The sequence below is a fragment of the Pagrus major genome, chromosome 2, assembly GCF_040436345.1.
Source record: "Pagrus major chromosome 2, Pma_NU_1.0".
Taxonomy (NCBI): Eukaryota; Metazoa; Chordata; class Actinopteri; order Spariformes; family Sparidae; genus Pagrus; species Pagrus major.
In genome coordinates, this window is record NC_133216.1 from 7,080,371 (window position 1) to 7,094,392 (window position 14,022).

The window sequence follows — 14,022 nt, forward strand, 5'->3', positions numbered from 1 at the left end:
CACATTACCAGTCGTCATTGAGTGACAGGAATATATTAGGACACAAAACATTTATTACAAAGCAGCCACCTTGGCATGTCAATTTAGGATGTTGTTTTTATTCAGTAATCCATATCTGCTTGCTATTCATGAGCAAAAACAACGGCAGGATAGAAAATGAATCACAGGAGATGCTCCAGAAGTGACCGGGCACAACACCAGCACTTTTCACAGGCAGGCCAAGTCCATTTTTTTTCACAATTTATTTATCTCCCTTTGCTTAAACTCCTTGGAAAAAAAATAAAAAACAGTGCATTATGCATCCAACCTGCACCATATTCATGACTAGGGCTGCTGGGCTGTTTCCACATTTACTATGAAATTGAAATCAAATAATATGACTGAGCCGTGTCAAAATGTAATCTCTCACAGAATTGAATGTTGGAATTGAGCTGCTGCCCAAGGTCCTGGGAAGATAATTAAAAAAGGAAGAGGAACAGGAGGAATATGGAAAGAGGGAACGGCAGCAACAGAACTAACGAGCGCAAAAAAATGTGTAGGGACAATAAACAAATTGACAAATCTCCGGTTTGGCACACAGTATCAATCTGAGGGTATTACTATTAGCATTTGCTTTTCTTTATCAACACCTGCAGGGCGTCGCTTCAGAATGGCTGTGGCACCGAGGCAAGTGTTTGTGCTTTAGCGTGGCTTGGCAAATGGTATTTGAATTATGTGCACAGGTCTGAATTCTTTCACCATCCCTCTTGTTAGTCTTGTTTTTTTCGATTATTAAATATTTTGTTTGTCCATGGAGAGAAATATATTACTAGTGGCATGTGTATTAGAGCTCAGTGCATTAATATAGTTGATAAAGGGAAGAAAAAAAGATAGCAAAAAAGACAGAAAATGACACTGAGAGCTTGTATTACCTTGAATATCTATTTGATAGATGAAAGGAAGTCTCATTTAATCTTGTTAATGATGACAAAAATAAATAATTTTGCTGCACTTTCACAGCCCACATTAGCTGAGAATAACGCTCAAAAGACTATTAACCTGAAATTACTTTCAAAGTTGGGTCCACAGGGAACAGAGATTTCAGTGCAAACACAGAGGTTGCACTCACTCAACAACTTTGCAGGCGATGATGAAATAACCAGCTACTAAAATATTAACAAACACTCCCACATTCAAAAGAAGCCCCTTCAGTATGCAAGTTTATCCTGTGTAATCAATATTTTCCACAGTTCCTACTCCCAGGTCGGTTGATCAAAAGGGCTCCTACCCTTGTACCGCAGTTCACTCTGCTTTTTCTTAATTTTTGCCCCTTTTGTGTTCACGAGTGCAGAAATGTCAAATTTCTTATTTAATGCACCATGAAGATATGCAACCTTTCTGTTTGCACTGAAATCTCTTCTTCCTTTTTGGTTCCAACAGTGTATGTAATTTCATATTAAAGCAGCATTTCCTTTTTAGGAATCTGATTCGTAATTGCAAATTGATTGTTATTACTATACAACAAGTATGAAGCATTCTTTGATCGGTCTGCCTACTGCATGCTTCTACACAACAAGAGCACCTGCTGCTCTAAAACAAAGGGGGATTTCTAATCACAAAGACTCTCTATTTTGTACAAATTAATTGATAGCAAAAAAATAACTAACGCTGAGGTCAGAGCACCAACTTTCAGCTTTAATTTCAGGGTGTTCACATCCCTATCAGTGTCATGCATGTGGGGATAATAACTGAGCTGCGAAAAAACTGAGTGGAAGCTTTGGGGAAACAACCTGGACTGCTGACAAGTTGTTCAGGAGCTGACACTTCTCCTCCTCAGGCTACTTACTGAAGTCACCGGTCAGGAAGAGGGCCTCTGCAGCCGGAGCCCACTCCTTAAAAAACAGGCTGTTGTCAGCCTGTCGCTGCACGCCGAAGGTCCTGTAGCTGCGTGTGAACTGGTCAAAGCCTCCTTCTGCCTCTTCCAGCTGGAAAAGCTGCTTCTGTAGCAGCTCATACCTTCAATACACAGGGAACACACAGAGCTGTATGAATTTAATGGAAAACAATTGGATACACAATAATTCAGATACATACAATGTATTTATAAGTGATTGTTTTTTGTTTGCATCAAGCTGTTTCTCTGCTTCGACTTCAGTGGCCATGCTCCTCCATTTCCCAGAATGCTTTTTGACAATCCTCCTGAGAGCATCAACGGCGGGACTGTTAGCACGGACAGTGAAACAAAAATAGAAACTGAGATAACTGTGTGAAGGTTTCTTCAGCTTTCCCTTCGCATGACTGCTGAATGTCAGAGTAAATATAGAGTCTATATATAGGGTCCAGGATTTGAGGATTTGATTCAGATGTATTGACACAGCACCTGATGTTAACTGTTGTTTCTTTCAAGGATTAATTGTTAATGTGAAATATTCATGTAAAGAAATAGAATACATATAAAAACATGGTTCCCCACGCCTTCATTTCCAACATACAGCTACTACTCTCCACAGGAACAACAATACAGTGGAAACAATAATGATATGTTGTTTTTTTTTGTGCTGGTAAGTGCTTATAATCGCAACACAAGATGCACACACATGTCTGAACATAACAAATTAAAATGACTGGGCAAGAAGATATAAATCAGTAATTACAACTAATGCTACCATGACCGGAAAAAGCAGCTGCTCTATTGTATCCTGTCAGTGTTATTACTTATTGTTATAGTATAGTTTCGAAAGCAATTTTCAAGATAATTGGTCTCAGTCGAATGTCACTGCAACACAACAAAAAACTTTTTTTAAGTAACTAAGTACATTTATTCATTTCTGTGTAATTGACAGACTTAAATTTAATGGACCCAGTTTGGAAACTTAACATGGAGTCCTTTTAGACAGGCATTATGAATTATGATGAATGGAGACAGGTATTCAGGTAATGAACTGAGCTGTAATACAAACATAAAAAGCACTTTCAAAGTGCCCTGTGGAGTTTCCTGTAAACAAACGCTGCAGTAAGTTGCAGTTTCTCACCAAAATAAATTGAGCGTATAGTCGAGGTTTAACAAGGATGCACATGGGCTTCCCCTTACGATATTTGCAAACCCTTTTTTGTTTTAAGAATTTAAATGGTGCATTGTTTACTATCTTGCAGTGTGGGACACAAATGCTGCATCACGCGTGTCTCACACGAGGCTGCAGCGGTGCATCATCTAGAGATTCAGAGTCTTGCCTATGTTTTTCTGTGTGTTTTTGTCTGTGTGCCATTATCTGCAAAAATAGACTTGAAAACACTTATATTGACAGCATTTCACAACAGTTTTTCTTTCTTTCTCTCCTTCGCTCTCTCTTTTAATAAAGGAAAAGTAAAATCATGTCATCATCTTTATTGATAATTATCACAGGCAAACTCCATGTAGAAACATTGGGCACATCATGGACATCACAAACAAAATAACAACCCAACCATAAAAACATTGTTTTGTAGCACTTTCAGTGGTGAAAACAGCCTCCACAGGGTACCGTTAATGACAATGTTTAATACGTTTCCAAGAAATTACTTAAACTGTTGTTCTACAGAAGAATCTGTTAAATAACATTTAATGTCTCAGATTAAATAGGTGAACTCCTGCCAGAGGATATGACACAAATGTAACTGTTTAAATATGTGTGAATGTGTGAAAATGTTCCTTTGTTTGCACATATCATGAGCTTTTCCAAAATACTGCAGCGACCATGCAGTGTCGCACTGCACAGTGCCACATCTTAATGTTTCCATGCTAACGTTATCTTTGAGGTCCTACCTCAGGATGCAAACCTGCCTCGTCCCCTCAGGAATGTGTGACTAAAGGCATATCCTGAGAGATAAACCTCTGTCTGTTACCTTCAACTGGGAAGGATAGACTAACTACTTTGCAATTTATCTCACTTAAGTTCCTGCAGCCAGCTGGTGTCCATATCAGATTCCCCCCGGTACAGGAAGCCTCTTTCAGCCAGCTGAGTTAAGTGCACTCTCCCCTATAGCCCTGAAGCCAAGCTCAGACTGGCCTGTGAATGCCCTGGGGCTAGTCATGATGGGCTGAAGTAACAGCGCGATTTCTCAGCAGCTGCTCCCTGTGTTGAGCAGAGTGGATACAGGCAGTGCTTGCCAAATGTAAACCTTTAAAGTCCGACCAATGCTGCCACATGCCTCCTTTGCCACTTTGTCACCATTTCAAGAATATGCTGAAAGGAAGGACAAAGGGAGAATTCACATAAGGGCAAAGCTCCACTGCCACAGTATTAATAGGCATGAAAGTCATGCCTATGATTATAACAAATGAGTTCCAGAAGGTTGGACCTGTGGGAATAGGGAGCCAAAATCCTGTATTGATGCAGTATTCACTGCACATCCCTTGTGTCTGTTTCCACTTGAGATTGCAGCAAGGAGGCAAGATCAGACCACACATCACAAATGAATTGTGCCACAATTCATTTCAGGGAGTCATTAAGGAGGGTTGAAGCTATAGGCAAAATCAAAACTTTGATTTATTTTCCTATTATTAATAATCAGACTGAAGCTGTCTGCGAGCACCCTCGCTGTCCTCTCTGCCCTTATCTACAAATTTTAGTTTGATGAAGTTGTCACTCTCCTTCTCCTTCATCCTGGCACTGTCGCCACATCTCGACACCTCACCTCCGTTTTTCTAAGTTACAGTTCTGCAGTTTACTACGGTATCTAGCACGACACTGCACGTGGTATCCATAGGCAACAGGCGATAACACACTCTCCCATCAAGCTGCAAAGAGCAGAGCCTCAGAGTGTGACCATTCCATCACATATGGCAAGTCTTTTTTCTCCAACACTGGCCCTGAATTCCTAATGAACCCGAGCAAATGATAGAATAGGAGAACTGGAGCTCGATGCCTCACTTTGTCTTCCTCTCTTTAGTTAAAGCCATCGGAAGCTATGACTGCTATTTTGCCAACTCATGTATTTGATCTAGTAATTGTTGAGTCAAGATAAAATTACAACTGATGTATATGATTACGTGAGGTAAACAGATTAAACAAGAACAAGAAAGACTGAAAATGTTTTACTAACTTACATTGAACAGCATCTATTTTAAAGAAGAAGAATAAGAAAACATATTTTTTGGTCACATACAAACATACTGTAGTGAAACCCATCCCTGAGGAGCAGTGGGAAGCCATCATACAACACCTGGGGACCAACTCCAGCCCTAGACCTTAGGTTAATCCTACTGCCAGTGCCGTTGACTAATATATATGTATTTGATGGATGGGGAGCCGGAGCACCCGAAGAAAACACACACAAGCACGGGGGAACATGCATACTCCACAGAGAGGTCACCAAAGTCAGAAAATTTAAACTCTGTCAAGTCTGTCAGTAAAATATGAAAATGTTATATATTAATGTGAAAGTCCTTCAGTCCTTCTGACACCATAGTTTTTTCCCATGTTGGGAGGGAGTTGGACGCATGTTACATGTGACAATAATCAATGTTAAAAGTGATTCATTAGTACTTGGCAATCTCTATTAATAACATACTTTAATCTGCATTTATATTTTTGGCCACTTGGGGCAGCAGAAACAACTTTTAAACAAACGATTATTATCGCTGTCGATTAATCTGTCGATTATTTTCTCAATTAATTGATTAGTCGTTTGGTCTATAAAATGTCAGAAAACTGTCAAAAAAATGATGATACATTTTTTCTAACGCAAGATGTAAAGTAATAGAGAAAACCAGGAAATATTCACAATAAAAGTGGCAATCTCAAAGATTTCCGGAAGCGGTGATTGCTGGTGTGTTTTTGGACCTCACTGCTTCCCAGAGACCCAGTGTCGCCTGTGTGACATCAGAACCACCTACTCTCTGTGGCCGACCAATCACTGCTGGGTGAACGCGTCACTAAGCGTGCGCCGCTTGTGATAGTTTCCAGGAAAGTCGCCACCGACACCCAGTGTACATCTTTGGTATTACAGCAAATGCACATTATACTTACTAACATTCCCAGCGGACACGGAGCTCCATTATCATTCATTTGGAGTTGTATTACTCCTGGGTTACTCCTGACTAATATAAATTCAATTTCCACTTCTATTTTAGCTCTGTTTTACTCCCTACCAACTCCTGACGGGAACATCCGGCCCTTTAGCCATTTCGCATTGGGCAAGAAGCCTACAGGGGGTTAATCAGAGTTTTTGACTGAAAATAGCTGCCTGCTGTGGCTATAATCGACACTGATGAGAGCAGTGAGACTAAACCAAAAATACAAAGGCTGAGCACCGTGAAGCCAGAATAATAAGCTATGGCACACAGGAAACGCTGCATAGATCAGAGAGAAATGGACAATTGGACAAAAATTAGCTCTGGCTTCGTCAGTACGAGCTACACCTATTAAATACACCTGGTCATGTGATCTATTGTTAATATAAAAATTTTGATTATGAAATACAAAACATTACAAGATCAGCCTAATACATGCCTGAATTTGATGAAAGAAGAGACTGATTACCACTTCTGAATAGAACAAAGCATTATTACAGTTCCTCTAAGAAACACTGCTGCTCATTGTCAGGTAGTGCCCGATGAGAGACACGACTAATCCCTGTAGCCAGAAATTACAAAAGAGTTTTGTCCTATCGCCTATTTGGTGGTAATGGAGCAGCAGGAGATTATAGATGTGAGTCACAGATTACAGTGCTGGCTCTCTTATCTCGTGGTTTGGGGAACTGTTCTTTATCTACAGAGATGCTGGAGAATATATCATATGCCTCATCGGAGAGATTACTCTTATAGATAGTATTGCTCACAGCAACATTGTAAGTGACACACATCAACCGCCTGTCCAATCACTGAATTAGTTCAATGTCGAACAAAATCTTCTCAAACTATCAAGTCAAACCAACAATTCTCAGAACTCGTCAGGTGTTAAAGTTTAGTAAGACTAAAAGTAAGATGACAGCAAACGTGGGAAATGAGTAGAAAGCTCTCCTACAAGAGAAGACCAAGGCTCAGAAGGCACAAGAGAAAGCTAATCAGTTGGCGAATGCTCTCCTGGAAATCAAAGCTAGAGTTCAGGAGGTGCTGGAGAAGGTGTGCCAGCAAAGATCTCATTGATGAGACAGCTGAGGCTCAAAGGGTGCTCGAGATAGCAGAGCAGCTGGGGGTCACTCTCTTGAAGAAGAGAAATGAGGCTTACAAACAGCTGGAGTAACTTGACTTCAGAACTGAAGCACTGTGAGGAGCAGCAGAAGAACGATCATCTGCAGATACAAGAGGAGACGAACTTCCTCCTCGGGGGCCAAAGAAGAGGTCAAACAAACCCTGCAGGACACAGAACCGGAGTGGACAAAGAAGCAGCACAGCATGATGTCCAGTGTGGATGATCCGGGGTCCAAGAAGAACAGTGGGATAGCCAAGCTCTTTCCATGTCTGGCTCCAACAAAGGAATACCAATAGCACCGTTTCACCCACAACATTCTGTGGCCGGAGGATCTCTATTTGTATTGTCCTCAGAGGGTTTGTCTCATTTACTAAATGTGTTTATATATAAGTTTATAAGGTTAAGGTTTGCCGATGAGTTCTATTCAAAAACTTGGGCTGGGTTGAGAACCTTTACTTAAAAGGTTGAATGTAGGGCTGGGCATCGTCGAATGATATCATCAGCAACAATATCATCATCCATCACAACATTTCACTTTGGACATCATATGCCAATTTGGTAAACATCACCCAGCCCTAGCTGACTTGATTAGACATTCCACAAACCTTCTCTGTCTTATCTTAAAGTTCAATACTTGCAAAAATCTATGAAATACCTGCAGTGTTTCCCTGCAGTTAACATAATGAGTCTAAAATTAACTGGCTTTAAGGAGACAATGATGGAGAGAAACTATAAAACTTGTTCAGACATTAAATAAAAACAAACTTTATGTATCAACAAACCTTTCCTGAATATAGTCTGGTTAGTTTCAGCCAATTAATTTGGCTGTCAATCTAACTTTAGCCAAAAATACATTTTTCACTTCCTTTTCTACAAAGTTGATCAAATCTTCATCAAATGTGAAAAGACTCTTTGGGCATATTTCTAAACTCTTAACTGACGTTTTGGATATAATTGTTTGGATTCTCCAAACCATTTGATTGTGATGTGCAAATGACTTAGTGGCTACGAAACAGACAAAGAAAGTGAGTCCTTCAATACTTTCAAGAACACGTTTAATATCGCAAAGTAGATAAATAATACCTGGATGCTTCTCATCGGGCCAAAGCTAAATCCGATTTTGAAAATATTGTTGTTGTTTTAGAGTGACTCAATCAATCAAATGGAAGGATTTGAACAACAGACGAATTAATCAGAGGAATCAAGTCAGTTAAAAGATTTGCTCTGACCCCCCAAAACACATTCACACAGCTATTTGTTCTGCATTTAACAGACTGGATGGGAGGAGGAGAAAAACCTTCTTATCTATGTTTGGTGTGGACTCAGAGTTTGGAACTTGTTATTATACAGTCAGGGTCGGAAAAAAGTCTGTACGCACACTTTTAAACACAGGTATTAGATACGGTAAGGCCATGTAAAGTGTTTGAATGACGCACCATAGAAAATTCGGATCAACTTCACCTACATGTGATGTTTGTTTCTTATTTTGAGGTCATATCTCGACTAAATTACAGTCACAGTTGAGTCATGATTATAATCCATTTTTAAAATTCTCCCCACGGAGCAGCTGAACTCTGTAACCTATTCATACACTCACTGTTAGACAATCGGGCATCTAAATTTAGAGTGAGTGTTCAGGTCTGTTGCTTTGTGTATGACTGATGGCGACAGCTGAAGCACAGAGGTGTCAGGACAGTCTACAACAGCCCGGAGAAACTCGAGTAGGGAAAGCTTTTCTCTATCCGATCTCAGCTCACCTAAAGAGCTTCCATACTGCCCAGCGGCAAGGTGACTTTCAAATAATGTCATTAAAATACGTCTTTGACTAAGTGCATTAATGAGGCTAAAGAGGCACCTGAACATTTGGAGAGGTTGATTGATGAAAGCTTGAATTCCCTGCTAACCTCGTACCTTTGTTGACACGCACGCAGGTGACAGGAAAACAAATGCTGCCAAGGCAACTTTTAAAGAAGGCAGATAAGACACCCACGCATTATAATACAACAGGTAGGCCTCTTTACAGCCATTCTAATGAATCATATTAGAGTCACGGTTCACCCCAAAATCAAAAAATACATATTTCTCCTCATACACGTAGTGCTATCAATCCGTCTACATTGTTTTGGCGTGAGTTGCCGAGTTTTGGAGATATCCAGCGTAGAGGTGTCTGCCTTTTCTTGAATATAATGGAACTAGATGGCACTCTGCTCAAAGCGCTCAACAGGTATCCACAGACCTTGTTGTGAGCGGTTTCATGTAGGTATGCATGTCATGTAGTTTCAAGTATTTTCCTTTCGTATCACCACGCAGAGGGAAGTGTGTATTTATTCATGGACGAGAGGCTAGCTAATAAGCCAACTAACTAGCGAGCGTTGCAGCTCCGCCAACGAGGACGACCAGGAGCCTCTTGTCTATGAGTAGATGCATGCTTCCTTCTGCGCAGTGATATGTAAAGAAAATAGTTCCAACATGAAATGCTCAAAACGAGGTCTGTGAATAATCAGGTCATGATTTCTGGAAAGAGACATTATCAAATGTATTTTTTAGCGCCATCTAGTTCCATTACATTTCGAGAGAAGGCCGACATCTCTGGAAGGAACTGTAAGTAGTCTTTTTCCCACTCATCTTAAATCTTGTATTTCAGCTCATTACTTTTCAGTCGGTCAGATCACAAGCATCGGCAGTCATCACTTCAAAGTCAATAATCACTTTTGCTTTAAATATATTGCATCACCATCAGAAGCTTAAGACTCATTGCTGTATTTTCACTTTGAAATGAGTTGTGATGACATACTCAAATCTTTGCAAAAACTCTTTGCCGTAATAAGCAGCAGTCCCAATGCTCCCCACTTTCATTTGGTCCAATTTAGGAGATTCATGGTGCCACGAGCTGCAAAATCCTAGCAGCACTTCCTGCAGATTTGCGCAACAGGAAGGGTAAATAATGAAGCATGTCAACAGAGCACTGCTCACTGGGGCTGTAACCTGCGTGCAGCATCAACGGTTGTTTTCACAATCCATCTGAAACTCGCATCCTGATAAAATAAAATGAGAACTGCCTGCAACCACAGAATAATTAATTAGAATGGGGGCTTGAAAATCTGCTGGAGTCATTCTAACTGTCTGTGCATACAGCGGCTGTATCTGGTGTGAACCAAAGTTCAACAAAGCTGAGATGTGGGCAGCCTTGAGCCATGACATGGTGGTGAAATCTAAAGAATCAGTCAGTGTGGTCATAGGTCTCTTTCTGATAAGCCATCTGAATTCTTAGCACTGTGCGGCTCGGCGAGCCCTCAGTGGCACCGCGTGACACCGCAGCCTGAGAAAGCTCTTGATTTCTATGCCTGTGTTCTTGATGTGGTGTTTGGACCCTGGGCCTAGAACACCAGGGGTTTATCAAAAATTAACCTTCACACAGCAGCGATTCTATATGTAAAATAATTTATGTGAAACTTTCATCAGCGAGACAGGTGTTTGAGACTGGTGTAGGGCTTGGTGAAGCCTAACAATCCCAAGCTGTGTCTGAGATTGCACTGACACGCTCATCTCTCTGCGATGCTCGAGCACTGCTCGCATGCCTCAAATACAAAGCAGGGGGTCCTTTACCTGCCACATTAGAGACAAGATCTGACACGGTAATGAAAATGGATTAAACTATATGGCCCCTAAGCAGAGTTTTAAGACCTAGTTTCAGGGACGACTCAACGGTGAGCAGATACTGCAGCAATGTGAGCTGTAGATCATTATCACTCTCTGCTTGTAAGTAAAAAACATCACACTAATTTATTTTATAAAGAAATCCAGCAGGTAAAGCTAATTTGACATGAGGTGGAGAATTGAGCTGAAGAATGACGCTGCCATTTTGATGCTCTTCCATTCAGAAATGAGCCTGCAGGATCTTTCCACAGAGAAACTACTTTTAAGAAATCAGAATTACATTTTCATTATTAACATGAACATTTTGTTGCTACTTATGATTCTGCAAAAAAAAATTTTTTTTTTAAAGTGCACCCCTAAATTTTAGTCCAGTCTGTTTATCAGGTTAAAACCAGAACTCACAGCAATTAAAAAGACACAAGAACCACACAAATGAATATAAAGTGAAGTCCAATAAAAACAGAAACCCTGAGACTGCACAGTCTATTGACACAGAGAGTGTCTATTTACTTTAGGAGATTAGTGTAGGAGCAAGGTCAACACATTCACCACTGAAGGACAGGTTCATCTCTGGTCTCTGTTCAGGCGCTGCGCTCATTTAAGGACATTTGTTTCTTAAACACGTTTTCGTTTCAGTGCTCACGATAAGTAAATACTTTTCATTTCCTGGAAATATTCAACATATCATTTTTGCATCCTCTGGGTGATAAAAGTGACAGAATAAACAGGCCTGAATGGACTAATTAGAAAAACCGATGTTTAAGGACATCATGTTCAGTTCCTTAAACTTGATTCTATTAAAGGATTTTGTATGTTTTGTCTCTCCTGGGTGCCTATAGTCAAACCTAATCCTGGCATGTGAATATCTCTGTCTCTATAACACTCTCATAGTCACGTTATAAGGAACTAGGACAACTTGTCAAAAACGTATAAGGACAAATCCCTATATGAAGAAAAGCACAGTTCTTTTAGACCCAGCGTGGCTCTCGCTTGACAATAAAACATCTCAAAGATAGCATCTCCTGGTGAGAACAGCTGTTATATTATTTATCAGAACTTTCCACTTGGTTTGTGGCATAAATGTACGACTCAATTAAGAAGAAGCATCAGGAAAACATATTCTAATCTGGCCAGAACATTTTGGAAACTACTCGTATGTGTGTTTTGATACCATCAACTTTCATACTTTGGCAGAGAAAACCGTGATCGGAATGTGTGGTGGACATAATCCCAGATTAATAAATGTACTACATCCCACACACACACAAAGTCAGCTACTTAAGACTTCCACCCCAATAATTAATTTGTATGGAGGCCAATTCGAGGCTGAAGGGAAAACGCATGCAGCATGTGAGTACAGCAGCATAAAGTCAATTAATGTCTGAGAGGTTATTTGTATTGCAGAGCCTTTCACACTGCAAGAACCAAACCAATCAGCTAGAAGAGACTCTGCTCCGAGTTGGATTTTAATCCAATTTTAAAACACATTTTAGTCTAAACTGATGCCTCGATAACCACGAGACAATTGAAAGGAAAAGTCATTACAAAACCAGCTCATACTGAGCACCAAGGCCAGCAGAGAGCAGGGGCTGCTGCTGCCGTGATGCTCCTCCAGCAGCTGGAGCACAGCAGACGCTCTCAGCCTGAAGCACCACCTCACCACCACCTCACGACGCAACGTGGACGTCAGCTGACGGAGAAACGCATGCCTGCTCCCCAACTGTCAAACGTCGGAAGTTGAGACGTGAGAGAGGGCTTGCTTTCTTCTGCAACTTGTCACATAACATGAAAAAGGGCTTCCTGGTAGCGGTTCATTCATTTTGCATTAGCTGAACATCTTCTAAACGCTTATTATTCAGGCGGCTGGGAGAAGAGGGAGCACTGCGCAGGAGGGGAACGCAGCTCTGTGCGACCTCTCCTCATTCAAAATGTCAAACCCGAGCACAGAGTCGAGTCTGTGATGAGTTGCTAAAATCTCTTTTTATCTGTTAGTTTTGTATTTTTATTTTAAGACACACCCGCCAGCGTAAAGCTAGCTTCTGCTCGCTTCACCGGGGGCTGATTTGGGCGACACACTGAGCACAAAACCGCACTTTAGTTCGTGTTTTACCTCCTCTTGAAGTCCTTCTCGTACGTTTTGAGTTGGGGATCCATTTGGAGAAGGTTGCTGAACTCAGGAATTGTAACATTATCCTCTGACTCTGCCATGGTTCCTTCAGACGAAACCAATCGAGCACCGACCGGATGCGCTGTCAGTGTCATGAACAGTGGAAAGGCATGCTCTGTGTGCGGGCTTTTACAGTCCGGAGACAACAAACAGTCGGGCTGCTCTGCCAAGTCCGTCCCTTTTTAACATGCCGTGTTTCCAGCCAGTCAGAGGTAAAAGAGCCGAGCCGTGCGGTGCCGTGATACAGTGCGACTTTAAGATGACAGCAGAGGAGTCATGTGGCGCGTCAGAGGAAGAAGGCTCGGATTTGTATGCAGATGTGCAGCTTTCTGTAGGCTGAAGGTCTGCCTCACACCTGTGGCTGTACAGAGATCCCACCTGCTAGAAAATCACAGTAATACACATGTAGGGACATGTGATATGTCTGAACTCAGCAGTGGTCACTTTGACTGACACATCTCCACAAATAGAGATACCATATACTTCCACTCCACCACATTTTGGAGACAAATATATTTACTTTTCACTCCACTCATTTGTTTGATAACTGTAGTTACTAGTTGGATGCAGCATCAGGGACAAAGCAGCACATTTTAAAATAAATGTATCGATAGATAGATAGATAGATAGATAGATAGATAGATAGATAGATAGATAGATAAACTTTATTGTCTTAAAAATTATTATCATTAAAGACAAACATTAGAAACAAATTTAAATAAAAACAACATTTAAGTGCAATCATGCTAAAAAAAAAATTAAAAAAAAGAGGAGGTGGCTGTTAAAAGCAGCAAAGTGTTCATTTTTGGTTATTCAGGGTGGTTATTGCAGAGGGGATGAAGAATTTTTTATAGATGTTTTTTTGGGCCAGTGATTTTATCAGCAATGATTTTAAAAAGGAGACACTACTTCCAGTGATGAGGAAAATCCTGAATATTGTATCTTATTATCGGCCAATAATTGGTCGACCTATTATTAAATACAATTTTAATTTAAATGTAATTACTTTTACTTGTACTTTTGATACTTAAGTAAATCTATTGGCAG

The 14,022-nt window shown here is 40.6% G+C and overlaps 1 protein-coding gene across 1 annotated transcript in view; it reads right to left on the reverse strand.

Annotated features, from left to right (window-relative positions):
• Positions 1-13,071, reverse strand: part of gbe1b (glucan (1,4-alpha-), branching enzyme 1b) — an 88,519-nt gene extending 75,448 nt beyond the window's left edge. Inside the window, exons 1-2 of the mRNA XM_073489494.1 lie at positions 12,919-13,071; positions 1,826-1,995 (exon numbers count right to left, since the gene is read on the reverse strand). Coding sequence (XP_073345595.1) covers positions 1,826-1,995; positions 12,919-13,070 — 322 coding nt within the window. The 5' untranslated portion in view covers position 13,071. The remainder of the gene's footprint in view (positions 1-1,825; positions 1,996-12,918) is intronic.
• Between the last annotated feature and the right edge of the window lie 951 nt (positions 13,072-14,022).